This window comes from Muntiacus reevesi, chromosome 9 (assembly GCF_963930625.1).
Source record: "Muntiacus reevesi chromosome 9, mMunRee1.1, whole genome shotgun sequence".
NCBI lineage: Eukaryota > Metazoa > Chordata > Mammalia > Artiodactyla > Cervidae > Muntiacus > Muntiacus reevesi.
Genome location: NC_089257.1, coordinates 18289295 through 18313205, shown reverse-complemented (window position 1 = coordinate 18313205; position 23911 = coordinate 18289295). Strand labels below are relative to the sequence as shown.

The window sequence follows — 23911 nt, the reverse complement described above, 5'->3', positions numbered from 1 at the left end:
ACAAATGATTTATGATGGTTGTGTGTGACTGTTTAAGGTATAAGCTGAACTAGCTACTTTCATCCTGGACCATTTTACTTGGAAGAGCCACTGGCACACACACTATTTAGATTTGAGAACTCAGCAGACATTTTCTCATAAGTGAATGAAGTGTCACTTCTAGGAAAACAATGGACAGGATTTAATAAAAGTGTGATACTGATAAAAGTTGAGGTTTCAACGAAATGTTAGAAATTCTGGAAAAACCCATATCCTTCACCTTGAGCCTGACCTCTTCCCATTACTTAGCTTTTTCTGAAGAGATTAGTGGCAATATTAATGGAGGTGATTTTTTTATGGTATATGATGAAACATGTCAGTAGTAAGAGGGTCTGCATAACTCAGTGAACCAGTATTTTCCAAATGACCAGTGCTTGATGTTACAGAATCATGCAAGATTAAAGATTCATTCAAAGTGCAAGTTGGACCAATGGATTTAGATGTAATAATATAAAAAGTGTGTTGATGTAGTTTCAGATTCCACATTGGCTCTAACCTTTAAGAAATCAGTACAGTTGAGTTTTGGTGTAATAGCAAAGAATATCAGTTATTTGAAAAGGCTTTTTCTTCCTTTTTCCAACTACATCTCTGTGTGAAGGCAGTTTTCTTTGTATGTGTCAACAAAAACATTTTAAACAGATTGAATACAGAAGCAGATATTAGAAGCAACTCTCTTCTGTTAAATCAGACATTGAAGAGATTTGCAAAACAGTGCCACTCTTCTCACTAATTTTTTTGTATTGGAAAAAAGCTACTACTTGGTTTAGCATATAATGGAGTTGTTATTTTTTAAATGAATTAACCAAAAATTAAAAAATTTTTAGTTTTAATTTTTAATATGGTAGCTATCATAGAAGTTCTTTGGGGTCCTCAGTAATTTTTTTTGGCTGTGCTGAATAGCTTGCAGCATCTCAGTTCCCCAACCAAGGGTTGAACCCAGGCCCTCAGTTGTGAACGTGCTGAGTCCTAACCTCTGGACCACCAGGGAGTTCCCTCCTCCATCATCTTTGGTAGTGGAGTGAGAAACCCTGTCCTACAGGAAGCTTCTGTAAAGCTCTTGAGGTTTCTTGGGAGGCAGAACATACAGAATTCTAACCAGAACCATAAGAGCTACGCTGATTGTAGCTCCCTAGTACAACCTAAGTTTCCTAAAGCACGTATGGCGAGATGGTGAGTTCTGAATAAAAACTACGAATGTGAACTCGGTGCTCAGGAGGCAGGGCTGTGGACTGTTTAAATCTTTTGTAGTTCACAGACATTTCATGACTCCATTCTGTAGAATGTTTTTCCCCTCTGGTCTTAGGAAGTTTGCCACTCTGGAAATATTAAATATCCTTTTCAAAGAGCAATTTTGCCCTTTGCGATAAAATGGGAATTGCATCCTGGTGGGTCAGACAGTAAAGAATCCACCTGCAATGCGGGAGACCTGGGTTCGATCCCTGGGTCTGGAAGATCCCCTGGAAGAGGGCATGGCAACCCACTCCAGTATTCTTGCCTGGAGAAATCCCCATGGGCAGAGGAGCCTGGCGGGCTACAGTCCCTGGGGTCGCAAAGAGTCAGACACGGCTGAGTGACTAAGCACAGCACAGAAATGGAACAGAGGGCCACCCCGAAGAAGAGCTGCTTCACCCTCAGACTTCAGTCTTTATCTGCCAACTCCTGACGGCCCATCAGCCGTGGTGACAAAGCAAGCTTCCTGTTCCACATGCCACGTCCATGCCTTACTGAGGCCAGAGTGTACTGAGAGTTACTTCTTGGGAGGGTCATATATTTAACATGGAGAGGATGAGATGGGAGGGTAGGTCTGGTCTTCATGACATGGCTACACCAAATTTAGCACCTTAATAAAATTGCAGAAGCCGGCTTGATTCAGAATAGACATAACGGGCGAGAATGCACCTTCTCTTCTGGCATTATGTTTATTACGTTTCAGATGGTCTGCTTATTCCAAGCCCCTGTTTATAGCATGACTGACTTTGCACTTCCTGTTTTCTCTGTGACCGCCACCTTGTTCTCATGTGAGCTGTCTCTGCCCCTTCTCTTGACCTGTGGATTGCAGTGGCATCCTGTGCTGCTCACGCTGAAGAGCCAAGTTGAAGAGAACACTGGCCACACCTTCAACTCCTTGCTCTGCAATCTTTACCGGAGTGAGAAGGACAGCGTGGACTGGCACAGCGACGACGAACCTTCACTGGGGCGGTGCCCCATCATTGCTTCTCTCAGTTTTGGGGCCACACGTGTGTTTGAGATGAGAAGGAAGCCCCCACCAGTGAGTAGTCTGTTTGTTTATTTTATGTTCCTCCTGCCATATAATAATCTGTGGAAAAAAAAACTGGGCTCCTACTTTCAGATTTAGGGGATTGGGGTGTGTGTCTGGTTGACGAAATCTTTTCAACTGATGGCTTATATCCTGTGGATAACTTCTGACTTCCACAGAAGCCATTTGTTCATTTCTGCAACAGAAATTGCCCGCCGTGTGCCAGGTGTCAAAGGCTTATTTCCATTGGTGGAAAGGACAGACACGGTCCCCGTCCTCATGGAAATGGGGGTAGACAGACATTACTCATTACTCAAGTAACTGGAATTACGATAAAAGCTAGGAAGGAGGGCTCACAAAGGGACGACTCGAGTGAGGAGGGGCGAGAAGGGAAAGGAAGGAGGCTCAGGGAAGATGCCCTTCTTCAGGAGCCTTTACGCAAGTGTCCTTCACGGCAGTGCTGCCTGTCTTTGAAAAGAAGTAGCACAGGCATCCCCATTCCGTCTTAGGCGGTTCCTGAAGTCCAGATGGATGGTACTCCTTCAGAGAGGAAGTTCCAGCCAGATGACCAGACAAGCAGTGACTAAACTGTAGAATAACTTCAGTTGTCCAGCCCAGCTCTTACCTATATATTATAAGACACTGGAGGAGTATGAGGGCTCTGTGTGTGTGTGTGTGTATGTGTGTGTGTGTTTTAAATCAACAAGTGTAGAACTTTAGGACTAAGGTAGATAGAAAGATAGTAGGAACTCTAAGAAAAGAGCAAACCTCTACCAAATTATCTTATTTCCAGGATTTGCATGTGGGTGTATTTTTTAAACCAAGGCTCCCAATCGTTTAACTTATAACATTAAACCAGACGCAGTCAGTGTGGACAGCCTACAGGGCTGTGTTTTGAGTATGACCTAATCCAGACCACATAATTATCAGGCAGTCAGTGCTTGTGTCTGTTCTTCATCAGATATACTTCTTGGGCTGTTTTCCAGACATGTATTTGGGTTTCCAAACATGGTATTTTGAAGCATATTGTGTTGTTTTGCACTTACTCCATTAAGCACCTTTCCTTGGCATATCTTCTGTTGACAGGGCTGTATTTGCTCTTGTTTACACAGAAGCTTTGGTCTGTGTTGGCGGGGTGGGGTGTGGTCAGTTGCCAGTGACTTCCTGAGTGAACTTGCTCCCTGAGCACTCTGACTAGCCTTCACTGTCTCAGTGTACCAGGGAGACCCGCCTAAGAAGCAGGCTCCCCAACCTTTGCCATGTTCCATTCAGGTACAGTTAGTTTTTATATGCAGACTTCCACTTGGTTAAATCCTACGTTTGCACATGTGAGGAGTTCATCCTCCCCTTCATAAGTCTTCTGTTGTGTGGATGGCAAAGAAACACCATGTGTCTTCTTTTAAAGTTCAGACCCTCAAGCCGGACATGCGAAACACCACCTTTTTGCCAAGCCTGGTCTTGGGAGCTGGGATTATAGCCATGAGTAAGTGAGATGAAGTCATCCTTCCCCTCCTGGAGCTGATGATCTGGCCCCTGTTAGTGCTCTGTCTCCCTTCCAGGGTTATCCTTCCAGCTTTCTGAGCGGACAGCAAACTCTGGTGGATCCAGGATAATCTTTGGTGTAAGCTGAGTCTCTGGTTCATTGCAGTTACTTTCCTTGTTGCCAAGTGTTTTAAGTATTCAGTTACCGCTTTTCTCTACAGGTACATTTGCCACCACCACCATCACCCTTTTTAAAAAACATTTTTTGGCCTATTTCCAGATTTTAAGGTTAAGAATTCCCAAAGCATGCTTTGTAGGATAATTAGTTTTACTGTACAAGCAATTTCCAACTGTTAAGCATTAGTCATTGAAAGGACTGATGTTGAAGCTGAAACTCCAATACTTTGGCCACCTGATGCAAAGAGCTGAATCATTTGAAAAGACCCTGATGCTAGGAAAGATTGAAGACGGGAGGAGAAGGGGACGACAGAGAATGAGATGGTTGGATGGCATCACTGACTCAATGGACATGAGTTTGAGCAAGTTCTGGGAGTTGATGATGGACAGGGAAGCCTGGCGTGCTGCAATCCATGGGGTTGCAAAGAGTCAGACACGACTGAGCGACTGAACTGAACTGAAGAATTAACAGTGTTCTGGTACCCAGAATACCTCTATTTTTTCCCCTCTAGGCAGCTGAAGGTCTTCATATTCTCATATGAGAACATATTCATGGCGATCAAGAATTATTTCTTGGAAATACAATTCAGTTATGTTATAGGTTAATGGGTGGATAGAAAATGTAACTGCCACATAGCATTGTGTCTGAGGGCAACCAATTGGAACAAAATCTCTTAAGAGGGACACTGACCACATTCTTCTCAAGGCTTCTTAGAGTTTATTTTGATGAACAAGAGTGAAAGCACAGGCCATGAAACACTGAAAATGTGGTTAAGTCCCTTTAATTGTCTGCCAATAGCAGGGGAATTTGCACTATAACTGTAGTAGCTGATTTGATGAAAAAAACCTATCTGATAAGTAAGAAAATTTGTCTAAGATCTTGAAACAGAGTTGGCTAAGGAAACAGAAATGGGAAGAAATACAAATGTGTCAGTATATCAGGTTACTGATTAATAAGTTTTGCTTCTGGCATAGTCTTAACTGTGATTGAATTTGATGCAGTTGTATATTCTTCAATTCTGACTTCTGTTTAAGATGGGGAAATTGAAGGTTAATATATTTGAAATTATAATCATGAGTTAGTGAATACAGTTTTAAAATTACTTCCCAGCCCCAAGAACCTGTAAACTCCATTCTTGGATAAACAAAACCCAGGTTTAAACTTTTGGAAAAATTTCTTCAAGTTTCTTTAACAGATTTAAAAAATCTTGGGCTCCACAAATCTAGCTAAACTTGAAGTACAGAAGCCTTTGTCTGAGTTAACATCCTTGGGAATGTATCTTAGAGTACATCATCTTTATCTTAGAATAATAATCCCTTTTCCAAAGAATTGAAAGGAAAATGGTTATTGCAGATCTGTCTACTTTTCTTCCTTAACTATGGTGATAGCTTTGAGAACATGACTCATGATTCATATAACTCAAGGTAAAAGCATAAAATAAAAAATGTAATTCAGGTTAGTCCTCTGTGTAGAATTTGTAGGAGTCTGACTTACTGTAACTCCTAGGAACCTGTCCCACTATGCCACTAAAGACTGTAATTTTCATGTCTGTCAACAAGACATTTGGAGTGTGCTAGAGATTGTGGGAGGGCATCTTTTTCAAAATCCAGTTAGTTTTAACCAGTCTGAGGAGAAGAAGGTAATACCTGTTTGACTTGAGTCAAAGTTTCTCATCTAAAGCTGACAGAGAGGGATCATGAGATTTCCTGTGTTTGATTAAGTATGTAGATTTGAGACAGTTTGGGGCCACTTTCAAAAAGAATGAGCCTTTTTTTTTTAACATTCAAACTCCTCCACCCCTGCTGCAGCAGCTGTTTGTTTTGCAGTCTGGCACCTTAAGTAGTTCTCTGTAGCTGCTGATCTGAAGGCTGCCCCAGTCGCACACACTGCATCCCTAACAGTTTCTCGCTGTGCTGAGATGGCAAGGAGATCTTTGTTTCCCTCAGCACCACTGTCCCTCTGATTCATGCAGTTGGCTCAGCCGGCTTCGCGCATGCATCATCCCTAGGATTAAACATTCACTCCTCCAAGATGCCAATCCTTGATCCTCATCTCCCTGTCCAAGTCTGTCAACTTCTGCTTATTTGCTTTGATTTTATAGTTAATTACCACTTCCTTTAAGGATAATAAGCTACTTGGAGACATAGTAGCCTTTCCTTCATTCACTCATCCCTTCTTTTGTTATTTCAGTTAAACCTGAGTGAACGGCATTGTATCTATCTTCTGGCCAACATCAGAATATACTGTCTTAAGACAAAGCTTACCAACTATATCTCTGTAGATGTTTTTTTTAAAGAAACCAAGAACCTCTTTTATTCTCCCAAGGTGGGCTCATTAAAGCTTTTCTATGCTTGTGTCCCAAACCCAGTTGTACTTTTCAGACTGTGTCGTGTCCCTGTTATAAAGATTAGTCTGGTTCTTTTCCCAGTATAGCTTTAATTCTATACTGAAAAACAAGCTGGAAAAGGAAGTACAAAAGCCATTTGGCAGGCTGCTATTTCTCTGTCGGTTACCATAGAAACAGTGATGGCTGAGTTGGGGAGGGGGTGAGTATTAGATAATAGGAAGTTTGTGATGCACTGGAGGTTTAGATGCCAAAAGCCTTGTTTTCTAGAAAATTACCCATGCATAAGCACTATCCTTTATCAGCTGAATCCTGAAAATGTGAGGGGCTTCTATCTACTTCAAGATGATTGAGTTGAGGCAAGTTGGGAAATTTCTCCAACCATTCCTTTCTCTAGCACCTTCTGAAGAATGAGAACTCTGTTCATAATGCCAAAAGAGATGTTTGTAAAACCACTTGTAATGGGAGAGGTTGAGAGTTCCCAATACATTCGAGTTCTTAGTACCTCCCTGTTTACACACTACTGGGAAGAATGGAATATGAAAAGATCACTTTGATCATAAATATCAATATTTTTCCCAGGGTTTTAGAGGAATTGAGGATATTGGAATCCAAAATAATATAAGCTGACTAGCTTAAATTTGAAAATTGGGTAAACTAGACTGTGCAGTGTTTCATGGAGTGGCGACCGGACCGCTGCCTCAGCCGCCACACCCGCTACTGCTCTTCCAGGCATCCATACTTCTTAGTTGTCTTCTGATTACTGCATCTGTCCTGAGAAATTACAAGAACTACTCAAAAGGAACTGTTGATAACCATCATCTTTTTAATACAGTCCCTAATGAAATTTAAAATATCAGGTTTTCTTTCCTGTTTCTGTTATGATGCCTGTAAAAAGCACTTATCTGCTTCATTTATACTCATTCCACTTTTGTAAATGGGGATGATAATTGGTAGCAACTTCATGGAAGTAATAGGAAAGTTTTCCCATGAAAGGCACTACGAAAGTTGTTGCAGTAATCAATGAATTTTTAAGCTGTTGTAAATGGTGGATGCTACAGTGACTTTTCAGATGTGGAAATTGAAAAAGAAAGTGAACAACAGTGAGGCTAACCTCCAGGGTTGCCTTGGCCTGTGAATGGCATTCGTTGAGGGGGTGCAGGGGAGACTTGGGGAGGGTCAAGTGGCCTGTGGATCAGGAATGGTGATTGAGTTTCTTAGCTCCTGCCTTTAGGGTCATGCAGTGTTTTGGACAGTGTGAGTGAGTGAATGAGTGGGTAGATAAATTGGTGCATGTTTAAGTGGATAAAGATAAGTAGTCCTGGTAGAACCTGAGTTCTCTACACACACGAGCTCTTTGGGGAGTTGGGATCGTCATTTGCTTCCTTGGGGGCTGTCTCAGGCCAGAATCTGTTTCCTAACTGCCACTGGGAATAACTAATTTTTGTAGAGAGCCTCCCAGTTTTGTATTGCCACTGATAGCACTTTTAATCTTGGGAGAACAGTGTTTTCCAAAGTGATTTGTCAAATTTGTGTGTGTCCTGACTAGGTGTGAGGTCTGCTTGCAAACTTTTTTTAAAACCTTGTCTTAATGGTAGTTTTTTTTCCCCTCCACTTTGCCATGCTCTAAAAAACTATTCCTGAGCCTTCTGCTAATTTTCTTTCACAAGCCACATTTTCCTGGTAGATGACTGCTTAGCTGAGGCAGAAAAGAGCTTAGTGAGTTTGAGGAAGGAGAAGGAGGCCCAACAGAGGAGCAGAGTGAGCAAGTGCAGAGAGGAGTAGGTGATGAGATGGAAGGGGTGGGCGGGGCCAAATCACACAAGGACTCAGGATCCTCAGAAGGAGTGGGTTTTAAGTACATCAGGAAGCCATTGAAATGTGTTAGGCGGAAGAGTGACACGATCTGATTGAAATTTTACAAGGTCAGTTGCTACTGCGTGGAGCTTAGACTAGACAAGAGCAAGAGTGGGAGCCAGGAGACCAATTAAGAGATTGTTATACCTCCTGGGACCAAGGCAGAGAAGGAGGACAGCTTCAATGACATGAGCTCAAAGGAGCAAGCATTTTTAAGACATGCCTGGGAATAATGGCCTGAAAGTGTTACTGAGGAGTATCCCCTCACTCTATCGATGTGACAGACATGATCACCTTCCACAAGAGAGAGAGTTTCCCAGAATTTGGAGTCTTCTGGAGAGAGCTAGGTTTTGATTAGGACAGGACGTAGAGGGAACCTTCAAAGCACATGAGGTTGAGGATCTGGGTGTGTTTGCTCATCCCTGAATGAGAATTCCAGCGGACACAGTGGCAGGGCCAGAGGTGGGTGTGGGGGATTTTGTTTGATCAGGTTATGTCCCGGGATGGTTTGGGAATGAGTGTTCTGATATAATGGATGACTGGAGAACCCTGCACTTTTCCTGGTGACTGAGGTCAGCTGGATGTCAGGCTTCACGGAATTTGTCCTATATGCTCTTCAAGGAAGGAGAGTGTTTATTTCTGGTGCTGCAGTCTTGAGTAGAAGCTCTTTCAAAATAGCAATTCCTTTAAGTTGCATTTCTTGGAAATATTATATCACCAAGAATGGCATCTTCATTGCATTAAATCTTCTGGTTTTAAATGCACATTTAGTATAGTTAGAGTGATTATAACGGTAAGTGTAAAGCCAACCTTATTTTTGCTTAATTCAGTAACTTTTCAACCCTCCTACTCCCAATAATATATCAACAGCTAACACTGGTGGTAGGTGTTGCAATGTAAACTGCATTTGCCGTTTAAGGTCACAGGATGTGCCTGGTCTGGACTGACCGACTACACGTGCCGGGCCCTCATGCTTACTGTTCTCACTCACCTCACTAGAACCTTCCATGCCAAATCCACGTCAAAATTCAGGAAGAGAGTTTGATAAAAGCCCGAGTATTTGTGTGTGGCAAGTGAGTTCAAAACTGTTTTGAACTGATAACCTCAAGTCACTTTAAATCTACGCTTTCCCAGAGGTTTCCCTGCTAGTCCAGTGGTTAAGCCTCTTGTGTTCCCACTGCAGCGGGCACGGGTTCCCTAGTCAGGGAGCTAAGATCCTGCATGCTGCCTGGCGAGGCCTAAAAAAAAAAAAGTCTATGCTGTCCCATCTAGTTTCCTACTTTATCAGATCTTATTTCAAAACCAGCTGCTGCTTTTTTTAAAGTAATATGTTTCAGACCATGTTGAAGATGCCATCTCTGAAAGTGTTTGGTTTGAGTCAGCAGACTAACTGTGGAGATGACTTTGTGGGGTCCTAGCTTTATTTTGTTTCCATAATTTCCATAACTAATACATTTTGTTTATGTCAAATTAAAAAATATATTACCACTATGAATGACAGGTCCAGCTGTGTTCTTACATTGGCGCTGTAGAAACACCTTTACAGTCCAAATACAGCTGCAAACTTTGATGATCCATAAAGCTGTCTAGAAGCCAGCCAGGTTCTCAAGGGCAAGGCCACACCATAGTTTGATTGGGAACACAAACTGGAAAGAAATGACTGAAAGGAGAGGAGACATTTTGGCGTAGCCCTAAGTCAGGAAGTAGGGCCAGCGAAGGGACAGCTGGGTGCAGCAGTCTAAGAAGCTGTAGCACATGCTGGCATTTAGTTTTCAAATATCATTTCAGTCTGCGGTAAAGCCTTCACCATACTTGTCAAGCATCTCTATTATGTATCTAATTCTTGGACCAGAGAGCAAGGGAAATTCCTATTCTGTCTGTTACCATCTTGAGAAAACCCTTTACTTGATTCTACAGACCCTCCAACATCTTGGTTTTTTCTTGGTTTTTGCAGCACAGATTCTGGGATCAGTTGTCTGCATCTGCAGGTTCCCTTTCCTACAACTTAACTCACTTTTGGAACGCCTGCTCTCTAGCTCCATCTCACCATGCTGCTAACGTAGTGGTACCATTGTCCTGAAGAGCAGGTAGTCTGGCCTTTCCTCAGTCATTGTCCTCTTCCTTGTAATGTTGGTCACCAGCATCCAGCATCTCTCTCCCTGAAACTCAGCCATCTGTTAGCTGCCCTTTCTTGCTCCTGTTGGCTTCTGAAATACTGTATTATCTTAGCTATTCTCACACTTTTCTCACTGCTACTTCTCTGCCTCCTTTGAGGTTTTTTTTCCCTTTACATCCAACCCCTTTAAATATGGATATTCAGGATTGTCTTTGATTCTGTCATCTTTGTCTACATAACTTTTAAGGAAATTATGAAGTAGGAGTAGATTGTAAACGCCATGTAGGCAAGGTCTATTTCTGTCTCCTTTATCATTCCATCCCCAGGGTTTAGCACTGTGTGTGTATGTGTATTTTGATTGAATACATAAATAAATGGGATTTCATTTGTTGTTATGGCTTCAACCATTTCGTCTTTCGTGGAGCAACTTGTGAATCTCAATTCCAGCTTTGACTTTTATCTCACATTCTAGTCATCACTTTGCTCTTGGTCATCACTTTGTCATGAGACATTCTTACTTACAACAGCACATGACTTCTCACCTGAAATTGTAGACTTACTGTTATTCTCTCAGAAAACTCCACAATTCCACCTGCTCACAAGTACCATTATGTTCATGGTGTCGCTGTTCTCTTGGTCACATTTAATCATAAATTATTTTCAGTTCTTCCCCATTCTCTTGTTTCAATTGTTTTAGTTCCAAATCTTCTTAATTCTTTCTTGAAAGGTCTGAAAAACTCATCCTTCTAATAGTGACTTCATTTCAGGCTGTCTTTACCACATGCCTAAAATACTAAAATGCCATTTTCCACTCTGATATCCGTAATTCTAATCTCTTCTCCCTCAGTTCTATCTGATAACCAGATGCCAGATATTTTCAGGAACAGCTCGTTTTCTGTTTGTTCTTTCTTCTCTTTCCTCCTGCTCACAAATATTAATTGAGTACCCACTATGTGTCGGGTACTATGCTTAACTCTGGGTAAATAGCAGTAAATGTGGCAGACATGGGCCCTGCCATCCTGGATGTCACGGGAGCTAGAGAACAGTCGATTCAATGGAGAGACATAATTACGACTTGCAGTTAGGGCTCTGAATTTAGATTTTACTCCAAGCGGAATGGGAATAAACGAGGTTGTGACATGCTCTGGTTTATATTTGAAAAAGAACACTCTGGCTGCTGTGTGAAGAATAATTCAGGGAGAGGAAAAAATAGGAGCCTAAAAGGTTGTTCCAGTGTTTTTACTGGGAGACTGCTGATTTGCACTCGGATGGTGGCAGTGAGGAGGAACACAGCAGATGAATTTGAGGTGTATTTTTGAGGGTGAACCAGGTTTCTGGCTCAAGCAGTTGGTAGATGGAGGTGCTGTTTACTCAGATGGAAGAGGAGCAGGGGGGTTGCATTTTATTTTTCTCTTGTTTAGGGAGGATTGTGGAGGAATCAAGAGATCCTTCTTTTACATGCTAGGTCCAAGATGCTTGAGACTTCCAAATTGGCTATGGCGTCAGGGCTTCGGAGGACAGGCCTGTGCTAGAGGTATCATTTGGGAATTGCCAGGATAACAACAGTAACAACAGTAGAGGGGTAGTGATCAATAGCGAGTGCATAGTCCTGAGTCTGTGCCTGGCTTTGTCCTCACTGCGTTACATGCAGCCTCCAGGAATCTCATAAAGTCGATGCTGCTGTCATTTCCATCCCACAGGTGAGGCGGCGGAGGCACTGTGTTAAGGCACTTGCTCCACATGGCATGGACAATCAGTTGTTGAACTGAATTGAAACTAATAATCTAGATAGTGTGTAAAGCTATGGAATTACCCATTATCGGTTCAGAGCAGTATAGAAAAAGAGGAGTAGAAAGCCAAGACTGAGCTCACTGCTTTCATCAGTTTGTTTTCTAGCTTAGAAGTCTTTACTTGCTCCTCCTGGAACACAGGGTATAAAATGTGAACTCTTCCAGCCAGATCGTCAAATCTTCACAAAATCTATGCCCAGCCGACTCTAATGTCTTCCTTTGACGTCCCTGTGTGATTGCACCATACTGCTGACTTGCCTCTTTACTCCTTAGACAAGCTCTCCACCTTCTCATTGGGCTTCCTGGGTGGCATTAGTGGTAAAGAACCCGCCTGCCAATGCAGGAGACGTAAGAGGCACAGGTTCGACCCATGGGTCAGGAAGACCCCCTGGAGGAGGGCATAGCAACCCACCCCAGTGTTCTTGCTTGGAGAATTCCATGGACAGAGGAACCTGGCGGGCCCCAGTCCATAGGGTTGCAAAGAGTCGGACGTGACTGAAGCGACTGAGCACACATGCACACCGCCTTCTTCTTAACTGAAGTCCTCTCCAGCCTTCAAGGGCTCCTGTAGCCTTGAAGCCTCTCAGTGAAGAAAACAATAATAGTTGCTGCATGTCAGGTGCTTCCTGAGCTTTCGAAATGAGAAACAGGCAGCAAGCTTCTACTTTGTTTTAACCTTTCTGTTGATTTGTTTTGTTATTATAAGCATCTTATTAATAAAAAGATGGAAGAATTTGTAGGTAAGTAGCTCATCCAGGAGATCAGAGATGACTTGGAAAACCAGATGTCTCACTGTTGGCTAAGATCATTAATTTGGAAGCATATTTCGCATCCATGGCCTTTTCTGATTGTGTTGGGATCACTGAGATTAAGAATACGATACTTGAAGCAGCGTGTGTGTACTGAGCTTTGTCTCAGGCACTACCACGTGGAATGGCAAGAGGGCATCACAGAAACTGGGCAAATGACATCTGGGCTTGCTTGGGAGCTTACGTGGGATGCCCGGAAGTGAGCATAAGAGGAGGAGTTGTGATGGGTCCAGTAGCAGCTCGGCTGGGCAGCTCTTAAGCAGAAACTGGTCCTCAGACTTGTGTATATACCTCCCAATATTTTTAAAGAAACTGGGTTAGTTGGCAATATTTATAACTCAGGAGCGATCACATAAAAATGCCATTTATCAGTTTCCCTGGAAAATCCAGAAGGTCAGGCAGCACCCAGGGAATAACGAGGGAGCCTCAGAGTGCACACAAGTCCCGAGCTGTGTGGCGTCCGTGGTCCCCGCTCCCCGCCGCTGCACCTGACCCGTGTCGCCTGTTCATGCCGCCTGCTGGCAACTGTGACCTTACGGAGCAGACAGGGCGCCGTGCAGCGCAGACAGGAAGTGTCACAGGATTTCAGGAGAAGGAAGGCACTTTGGAGAGCACAGTAAGGTGGGAAAAAAAATACAGACTTTAAAACCAGGCAGGTCTTAGTTCAAATACTTGCCTCCGTGTCTTCTGCCAGCCTTTTGCCTTAGAAATGTACTTTGCCTCCAGCTTCCTTTGCTTATAATAAAATGAAGACTATCACGTCCTACAGGGGTGTGGTGAGAATTAGCAGTACTGGGTACATACGGTCCCTAACATGCCTGGCATTTTAGCAGCTTACACCATGGTTGATGGTGTCCAGAAAGTCTAGCAGGATGACTTGGTTTAAGTACCTGGAAATTGTTAGGAAAAAACACTTGGACCCAGGGGAGTGGGGAGCCAACTCTAGGTGGATTAAAGAGTTAAATCTAAAAAATACAGAATTTTTTTTTTTAACTGAAAGGAAATGCAGTTGTATATTTAGGTTTCCTGAAAATGGGAAAAAGACTTTCTAAGCATAAAAACCATGAAGGGGAATCAAAGAAAGATCAGCAGAGTTGATTGTAAAAATTTTTGAGCCATTCTGTGTTAAACATCATAAACACAGTTAAAAGTCAAATAGCAACTGAGAAAAATATTTACAGAAAATATAACAAAGGGGAAATATCTTACTATATATGGTTGCAGATCAATAAGAAAAACGTTAACATCCCATAGGAAAATGGGCAAAAGACACGAAGGAGTTTGCAATAGAAGAAATGCAAACAGCAAATAAGCATGTGAGAAAACGGTGAACTTGGTTCACCATTTAAAGTAATTAAAGAACTTTATGTTTGAGAATGAGCTGCAGTTTCTCCCTAAACTTTTTTCATCATTGTTAATTGAGAATGTTCCATATTGATGATGTGCTCAGAAGGTAGGTACTGTCAAGTTTTCCTGATGGAATTATAAATTGCCACAATCTGCTTAAAGCAGTTTGATAAACTGCCTTTAAGTTCATACCCTTAGATCCAGTTTTTCCATTTTAAAGGATTTATTCTAGGGACTTGCAGTGGTTAAGATTCTGCAGTCCCAATGTAGGGGGCATGAGTTCGATCCCTGGTCTGGGAACTAAGAACCCATATGCCGCACAGCATGGCCAAAAAAAAAGAATATAGCCTAGAAATACACTCAGATGTTTTGCGCAAAATCTACTTGCAGTAGCTTTTTCTTTTTTTTTTAAAGTATTACTGGTATATTAAAATCTATTTCTAACCATGCATACCTCACTGCTGTATCCTCAGCACAGTGCCTGACATATCCAAGTGGTCAAAAAATAATTTATGAGTTTAAAGGAGGAAGGATATGTTCATGCTAAGGAACATTATATAACCATTTTAAAGAAATACTGAACATCTAAGGTGTAGGAAGTGCTCACAGGACAGTGTTAACCGTGAGAGCACAATTGTATGTATAGAGCATTCCCTGTGATTGTGTTGTAGGAATTCTGGATGATGGGATTAAAGGTGGTTTTTATATCTTCTTGGTGCTTTTCTTCAGTTGTTCTGGACGTAGTTACTGATACATGTGATATGCATTGAGCATATTTCAAAAGGGAAAGACAGCATCGTCTTCCCCTCATGGAGTTTATCAGAGATCAGAGAGGCAGACATTGAATAGGTGTGTGTCATTTACTCTAGGGAACGCATGTTACTTTTATAGTAGGGAAAAACTATGCCAATGGCGATTTTTAAGCACTGATGTTTGTAATTTCTAAGACACCATTTTAGGACAAGAAAGGCACAATTACATGAAAGATCTACATCCATCTCATACAGCGTGAAGTTTCCCTTTCCAAGGGGACGAAGAATGTGTAGATTTCTTATCTTTTGGGTGGTGTGTAATGATATGACAGTAAATATATCCAGTTTCCCCACCCCCACCCCCCCACTAAATAGCATTTTTCTAAGGGAAACTGAATAGATTCAGATCTCGGTAAGAGTTGTGAAACTTTGGAAAAATCTCAGCATTCATTGAAAAGTATAATTAAGCATTCAAATGAATTGACTGTGGTTGAGGAGGGAATGAGAATGTTGATTAACATTAATGTAAAAAAAATTTTTTTTTTTTTTTTTTTGCTTTTTCCATCTACTTGTGAGGTTTCAAGTGTGTGGGAAACCAAGAATGTCAGTAGCAAAACCCACCCTGAAGACTGACTCTGGCCCTACAAGTTTCTTTGAACCGGGATCAGGAATGGAAAATTTTATCCTAAGCCATGGCTTTTTAGGGGATGTGTTTTGTTTTGTTTTGTTTTGTAGAAAGACCTGAGTAAATCAGAAGGGTTTCAGAGCCATGTTTGGGTAACAACCATGCTTAAGAGCCGTGAGCTTGCTCCTCTAAACAGTCAGACCCATGCTTCCACTGTCGCTTATCCATTTATCAACTGAGCTCTTATGCTCAGCCACGTGAGCTCCTCTGGCCCTTTTGTCTGCTTCTTCAGTGGAAAAAGTCTCTGTGAACCTTGGTTGCGTTGCAGGGTTGGCTGTGTGGTCTGCTGCTGCCCTGGTCTCAGGAGAAGGAAGCATCTGTGCTGCTTTGGTAGAATCCCCTGTCCTCTTTCCTGTCTGTCTCCTTCTGCGAATTATGGGGGCTTCCCTCGTGGCTTAGTCAGTGAAGAACCCTCCTGTAGTGCAGGAGGCCTGGGTTCCATCCCTGGGTTGGGAAGTTCCCCTGGAGAAGGAAATAAGGAATGCACTTGCTGAGCCAAGGGTGTCTGAAGGAATGAATGACGAGCAGCAGAGTAATGACATCACCTCTCCTGTGGATGTGCTGGTATCACCGTCTCCTTCGGGGACGGATCAAGGTAGCTCCCTGCCAAGAAAAGGCTCGCCCTCTTTTGCTCTTTGGTATAACTAAGGGTTATACTGGATGCGGTGTGTTTCAAACCACCCTGAGGCTTCCTCTCATTTGAAGAACTCAGATTTTAGGAATGGAGAGGGAGACGTGGCCTTGCTGAGCATCACATTCCATCCATGCTGATAGATCCCTCCTGGGTTTGGAATCCTCTTTCCCTGCTTGATGTTTCCGGATAGAGTTACAGTGCTCACCTCTTCTGTTCTGCTGGCCTTAGCACCTCCTCCTCCCCAATAATGACCTTTTTTTTTTCTTGTTTGGAAAACTGTTAAGGAGTTCCATTTATTTGGAGCACAGGGTGCCCGTGAAAGGGATGTAGGAGACGAAGCCAAAGAGAAGGAAGCAGGCAGGTCATCAAGGGCCTTGGGTGCCAGGCTAATGGATTTGAACTCCATCCTGAAACCTTTGGGATGTCATTAATGTGTTTTAAGCAAGGGAGGGGTATTCTGAGATCAGATTTGCATTTTATTACAATGGCTCTGACAGAGCAACCCTGGATTAGAAAGTGCTGGCTCTTAACTCTCCTAACTTCTCCAAATCACTCCTTACACCTGCCCTCTGGTCTCACAGACCTGTGTATGCAGGATGGGCCTTGACTTCTTGGCCTCTGGCTGTTGGATATACAACTCCTCCTTCCTAGGACATGCTTCTCTGTCTTGGTGTTTTTTTTAATTGAAGTATAGTTGGTGTACAGTATTATCTCAATAGTACTTTAGTGTTCTAAGAGATCATCATCTCAGCCTTGTCTTCCTGTTGTGTTAAGTGTCCTTCCTGTCTGCCGCACTCTTCTGTCCCAGGGCTCGATTTATAGATTAAAGCCCCGTTGTACTTCTGGGTTATGCAGAGGGCAGCAGCAGTTCTGTCTGTAGCTGTGTCGAACCTTGATCTGGTGACTGACTTTACAGCCTCAATCAAGGAGCCTCGGACCCTCTGATCTCATGAGCAGTGCACTGCCTTCTGATATCTTTTCTTCAGTAGGATGTACATCTCCTCTATCTGCGATCCTTTTTTCAGAGAGCACCCTTTTGCTTTTCTGAGATGGAGCTGGGCCACTTGCAGACAAGGTCACCTTCCCAGTGCTCTGTGGTTGGCTGAGGGGTCAGAGGTAAATGTTTTGGTGCTTGCTACTGGAAAGCAGAAGGTGGCAGACACAAAATCAGTCACTGAGACTGAAAGTTATTTCAAACATCGCTTGTGTCTTCTGCTTATGAAAGTTATGACAGTGCTCGACAAAGTCACTGCCAAGGGTTGGGGCCTGGAATCTAGACTGTTTATAAACGTCCATTATTGTTTTGGTTTTGATTTTCCTGGGGGAAAGCATTGTAAACAGTTACATTCTCAGAAGCACCCCTGCAATAATAAACATAAACATAGCACTGCCGTGAAATCAGTCCTGCAGTAATTTAAATGTAAATCTCTTGCGCTGGAAGTGAAGCAGATGAATGGGTGGGTCTGCTCAGAACAGAGTGAAGAAGTCAGGACACTTGGGTCTGTCCCAGTCCCAGTTCTCCACGTGCTCTCTCTTGCTGTAAGAAAGTTGTTTAACGTGCCCTTTGTCAGCAGTGGAGGAGGGACACCCTGTGGGCCATATCGTTATGACACTGCCCGCGAGTCGACTTTGAGCTCTGGAAGAAAGGGGCAGTGTAAAGACGGGCGTCTGCATTCTAGGTGCTCACGCGTTGCCCTCTGTCCTCAGAGGCGCACAGCCAGGCGCAGTTTAGCCGTGCTGCTCTGGTCACGACAGAGTCCCCTTCTGTGAGAAAGTCTGGCTGGTGATTGTTCTGGAAAGAAACGAGAATGTGTCTCCAAAATATCAAAGTAGCTATAGGGAGAGTTGTGATCAGTTTTAACATAGATATTAATTAGTGAATTAGCATAAACTATGAAAGGTGGTCAAAGCTCATCACACCACATCTGGTTTGAAAGCCTGTTCTCCTAACACTATGTCAAAACACAGGGCACAGAGTAAGGCAGATGTAAAGAATTATTGTATAAGCGACTTTGAATTCCTTCATGGGCCAGCATGTACTTTTCTGCAGTTTGGACGCTGATAATATGAATACTAATAGCTATTACACTGTACCTAATACTTGCTGGGCTCCAGGTGATTCACACACAGATCAGCTGAGGTTCCCAGCAGCACTGTGAGCCAGGTAATACCATCATCTTCATTTTACAAGTGAGTAAATTCAGGAACAGAGAGGTGAAATCACCTGCCCAAGGCCAGCCAGCTGCCAAGTGACAGAGCCAGTAAACGAAGCCTTGCCATCTGGCTGAGTTGAAGTTGCCATTTCTCTGACCAATGTCGAGTTCTGTTGCATCTTGATCACACAAGCAAAAAAAAAAAATTCAATCCCATGAATGCTGTTTTCTAGGAAGACAATGGAGACTACACGTATGTGGACAGAGTGAAGATACCCTTGGATCACGGGACCCTGTTAATCATGGAAGGGGCCACGCAAGCGGACTGGCAGGTGAGAATGTGCAAGTTACGCGGACTCGCTGTCGTGTGGAGGCAGTTTCCCGACTGGCTCACGATGATTAATTTCTGTATTAAACGTGGTGAAAAGCAAGTTGTTTTTATAATGAGCACGAGTCAGTAAACCGACCTCATTTCTGAGGAGTTTAATACTGCTGACAGAATGGCCCTCTCGAGCAGCGTTGTCCAGTGGACCTTCCTGTGATGAAGGAAGTGTTCTGTGTCTGTGCAGCCCAGTGCTCTCGCCACTAGACACGTGACTCGTGATCCCTTGAGGTATGTCTGGAGTGCTGAAGAACTGCATTTTCAATTAAGCGAGGGCTTCAGGCAGCCAGTGGCTCTCACATGGGGCTGCACAGCTCCACAGCCTCGGCCGGGCCATTTTTAAGGTGTGCAAGCCAATGGAGGAACACTCAGCCTGAGAGGCGCATCTGGGGCCTCTCTGTGCTCCCAGCCCTTTGTGTGTGGTCTTAGGAGCTTTGGGAAAACGGCAGGAGGCCACAGGGAAGAGCAGCGCTTAGAAGAAAAGGAAACTATCTCCCCGTGAGGGTGGGGGTGGGGTTTGCTTCAGAGAAGAAGGCCTTTCTCCACAAGACTTTGAAGAGCTATTACTGCTCACTGATGGGAGATAAAACTGAAATATGTCTGTGTCCTCATAAAGAAGTTTTAAGTGGCTTTGGACTAAAAGTGTGTGTTTATGTCAGAGTTATTCATATTTCCATTTAGCATCGAGTGCCCAAAGAGTACCACTCCAGAGAACCAAGAATAAACTTGACCTTTCGGACAGTTTATCCTGACCCTCGAGGGGCGCACTGGTGATGAGAGATCCTGGAGAGAGGAGCCGTGCTGAGACTGAGCAAACCTTCCTCCATGAAGACACTTCCGGAGGCTGGTCCAGCTGCTCTCGTGGCTGTTTGGAAGATGAGGATGGGATTTGCTTCCCAGCTCGGAGTCCTATTAAATGACAGCCTGCAGTTCGTGTTCAAAATACGTTTATTGTGGGAACAGTAATCCCTAATCACATTTTCAAATCACATATTTTCTTTAGGCAAATTAAAAACCGCTGTGGCTGTGTTTACCAATGATTTTGCCCATAAGCCGTTTCCCCGGCCTGCCCTCTCCGGTTTCGGTTAAAGAAATATGAATGGACTTTACCTCCAGGGGAGGGTAAATCCACATCTTTGTTCCTTGTGCCTGTAGCAAAGTGGAGATAGTAATACACATCAGTGACTCGGGAGCCTTCCACAGGCAGACAGCTGCTGCAACCCAACAGAGCTTTGTTGAAGTCTGCCTCGACTCCTGAGCATCTTGGCTTCTGTGCTGTGGTAATGGGAATCTGCATACTCTGAGAGCGCTTTATTTAACCAAGTCTCCTTTCCTGTCCATCTCCCTGGGAGACATGCAGACAGGTTTCAGGCCTCTGAGTGAAGAGCAGAGGTGGTATTCTCCAGTGTATCTCCAAGCTGCCCCCTGGACTGCTTGTAATACAAGAGGAAACTGTCCCCTCAAAGGGAGGAGGAATTGAGTGATGTCATGAGAAATTTCAGCTGAAGAGCGGCAAATGCCCTGCTAGTGGCAGCTGTTCCGCATAGATTAGTTTCCCCCTGGAGAATTACTTGAGTCACTTAGACCCAAGCCAGATAGGAGCGGGAGCCATCCTGCAGGGAACAGACTCAGTTACCTTAACAGTGCTGTCCCTGTAGAGTTCAGTGGCCCTGTGACTAAGGCTTTTTTCTGACTCAGTGTTGTTTTCTGTACACGCTCCCAAGATTCAAGGGTTCGTCTCTGATGTCACCAAGGTTCCCAAAACAGAGCGGCTGCCCCTTGTTGCATCATAAAAGCACGTGTCTTCCTGACCTCTCAACTTCAGAGCAGCATGCCGGATCAGTTCCAAACCAAGACAGAGGAAACCAGAGAGAAAGAGGATGGATTAACATGGCTGAAAGTAGGGTGAGGGAGTTAGAGTCTCCCTAGCGCCCCAGGGGGGTGGAAATCTACCCAGCCTTCTTGCTTTTTGGGCTTGTTTCCATTCCATGCTGTAAGGCTGATGAGCCCCAGGATCATGATAGAAGGCCAGAAGGCAGATGAATGCCTTGCCTGGCCAGGTGCTGTTCTCTGTCAAGCTCTATGACTTCTTGAACCAGAGTCTCTTTCTCTTAAATGTCGTTGCATGTGTGTAGCTCCTTTGTCTAAGACATACCAAATGCCTTATAAGATCTGAGCATCACAGTGAGCCTTCTGTGAGAGAGATACAAATTACCACAACAATAAAACAAAACCTATTTAATTCCTAGCTTTCCTGCAGTTCAGACACACACAACCTGGCCAGGGAGGTTTGGCTCTGAGTTGGATGCGTGACCCCGGGGACATTCCTCTTGCATTCCCACAAGTGAAAGAGCCAGGAGATGACTCCAAGTCTTGTTACCACATCCCTCCCAATTCAGGCCGTGCATTGCGTCAGCTGCAGATTTGATCTCTTCCCTCATCACGGCCGTGTCTGTCAGGGAAACAAATTCCTGACTGCCTGGGCCACCACCTGGGTTTCTTCATCTGAGAGCAGCAGTCTGAGGTTGTGTTTCTGGCTGTCCAATGGCAGAACGGCCACCCTTCCTACTACTAAGGTAATGTCCCTTCCGAAATGTCAAGGAGGTCGTTGCCATAGAGTAAAAGGACAGGGTTCAGAACTGCACAGGAATGCCAGACGCTGGCAGAGGATGCCCATGCTCAGTGACTGCACCAGCCTGTTGCTGTGTTTTACTGATTGTAGATCTTAACTAGGAATTAAGGCCAAAGCTGTTTTTGCCAGCATTACTTGTTAAAGTTGAGGGAGCAAATAAAGCAGCTGTAGCATGAAGGAAAAAACAGGTCTGGTTTTTCAGCTGCACTGTTTTTGAGCTTTAATAACCTGCTAGGACGATTTAGTAACCATGCTAGGAGCTTCCCTGGCGGCTCAGACAGTAAAGAGTCTGCCTGCAATGCAGGAGGCCCTGGTTCAATCCCTGGGTCAGGAAGATCCTCTGAAGGAGGAAATGGCAACCCACTCCAGTATTCTTGCCTGGGAAGTCCCATGGATAGAGGAGCCTGGTGGGCTACAGTCCATGGGGTTGCATAGAGTCAGACACGACTGAGCGACTAACACGGGAGCTTCTTATACATAATCCCTAACCCTCCTTGAAGCCCTGCCGGAACCAGCTGCTGTTCCCATTGTAGGGATGAGGCAGCCGAGTCTCTAGGAGGTAAAGTCATTTCACGGGGTGTGTGAATGGCAGAACCAGAACGTAAAGCACAAGCTAGTCCCCTGACTGTGCTGCTCCCTCGGCCATGCAGAATTTAGGCAGAGTGGTCTAGTGGGCACCCCCAGGCCCCGAGCCTCAGGGCTTGCTCCTGCAGGGCTGGCAGCCCAAGCTCACCTCAGGGCCCTGCTGGCTGGGCTGACTGCCAGGCCACCCTGTTGGTCCCCTGGCTTTCCTGTGCACCTCCTTAATCAACACTGGCATCTCCTAGTCAGAAACTCTGCTGCCACCTGGACTAGAATTGTCCAGCTTAACAGGGGAGGCTCATTGTGGGGGATACAATCCAGTTTATGATGAATTAGACAAATTCTCCTCCAGCCTTCCTGGCAAGTGACTGAGAACGTGTTTCCTGACCATATCCAAGCAACCTTTCTGTCGTAGGCGGGTGGTCCCTTCTTCCCTTCATTCTTCCCTGTGAGTCATTTGGGGACCCTAATGCCTGGATTCAGCATCAGGCTTCCTCATGATGCTGGCCAGCACCACGACTCCGATCAGTCAGCAGACAGCCCAAGAAGCAGAGCAGGCTAGACACTGAAAACGTGGGCCACAGGCAGCTGGCCTCCAAGCAGGCCTTGAAGCAGTCTGACAGTTCCCATCAGCTTGTGTCCTCAGTATTGAAATCAGGTTCCACGTTGTCAGCTAAACCACTAACTCATGTGGCATTGATGATTCCTATTAAGTCAGGCTCACAGCTCATTAACCTGCTATTTTCTTGTGACACCCTCCCTGCTGCCTCCATGGCTGGCATGACCTGCCCCCATCCCCCTGCCGTGAGTGGCAGGCCTCTCTAGGCCTGGCCAGTAAGTGGCACCATCTCCTGGACCATGTCATGGCAACTCCAGAAGAGTGAAGTGGGCCCTGCAGTGAGCAGAAGGCTCTAGTTGGAGGGCTTCAGAGAAAGCCCCGACACATGATGGGTCCCTGCCCTACTGGGAATTTTTCTTCTTTGAGTTTTGGCAGCTTTTACTTGGCTGCAGAATATCTGAGACCCATTTGCCTTTTCTGGTCATAAACACTTGTAGTGTTGAATCTGAAGTCTTGATTGCTTTATTTTCTTAACTATCTCTGAGAAAGTCAAATGTTTCCATAGTGATGCATTCTGTTGGTTGAAATCTTTACATATATGTGTAAAGCATATATGTTCCACCCACATGCTCTCCTCAGAGGGACCTAGTCTACAACTGTCCCCTCACCATCCCCCCCCCCCCCCCCCCGCCTCCCATTTTCTCTTTTTCAAGGAAGCCCTGTATGAGAGCTCTGTTGGTTTTGTGCTGCTGGAATCCACTCTTAGACACAATGATTCCTGTGTCAGGGGGTCAGAAAGGAAATCATCTTGATGTTTATTCATAAGAGTGGAACACAGGCTAATGGTGCCTTTTCCAGCTGGCTTGGTACCACTGTGCCAAGTTAGAAAAGCCTTTCTCAGCCTGTGGCCAGAGCCCTATGCTGGGCTGGGCCTTCAGCATAACTTGGGTCATGTTTCTGTAGCCAACATTACCCAAAAGAGCGTTTTCTCAGATGAGCCAGCTTGGAGCTGACCAGGGCCTGTGTGATAGTGTCATCATCGCAGTTATTTAGATAATACTCTAATCATCGCTCTCACTCCCCCTCCGTGTAACGGTGATATCACAGTCCCTGAACACCAGGGACAGTCCCTGTTCTCATGTGGGCCCCACAAGTGTGGACGTGCTCGGGCAGGACCCTGGCCTCTGACCCCACTAATTTTTAACTCTGGACACAAATGCTAGGTTTCTAAAAGGGTGGGAAAGGTGAAAGCCAGAAGGAAGCATGGAGTCTTTCATGGACCTATTGCATGCCTGCTCAGTTGTGTGCAACTC

At 44.4% G+C, this 23911-nt stretch overlaps 1 protein-coding gene across 7 annotated transcripts in view; it reads left to right on the top strand.

Annotated features, from left to right (window-relative positions):
* Positions 1–19865, top strand: part of ALKBH3 (alkB homolog 3, alpha-ketoglutarate dependent dioxygenase) — a 40405-nt gene extending 20540 nt beyond the window's left edge. For 6 of the 7 annotated variants that reach the window (XM_065944351.1, XM_065944352.1, XM_065944349.1 and 3 more), the window contains 3 exons: positions 2099–2308; positions 18677–18775; positions 19507–19865. In XM_065944351.1, the coding sequence (XP_065800423.1) occupies positions 2099–2308; positions 18677–18775; positions 19507–19599 (402 nt within the window). In that variant the 3' untranslated portion in view covers positions 19600–19865. Of the gene's footprint in view, positions 1–2098; positions 2309–18676; positions 18776–18942; positions 19057–19506 lie in introns of all 7 variants that reach the window. The other variant, XM_065944354.1, reaches the window with a different exon arrangement.
* The last annotated feature ends 4046 nt before the right edge of the window (positions 19866–23911 follow it).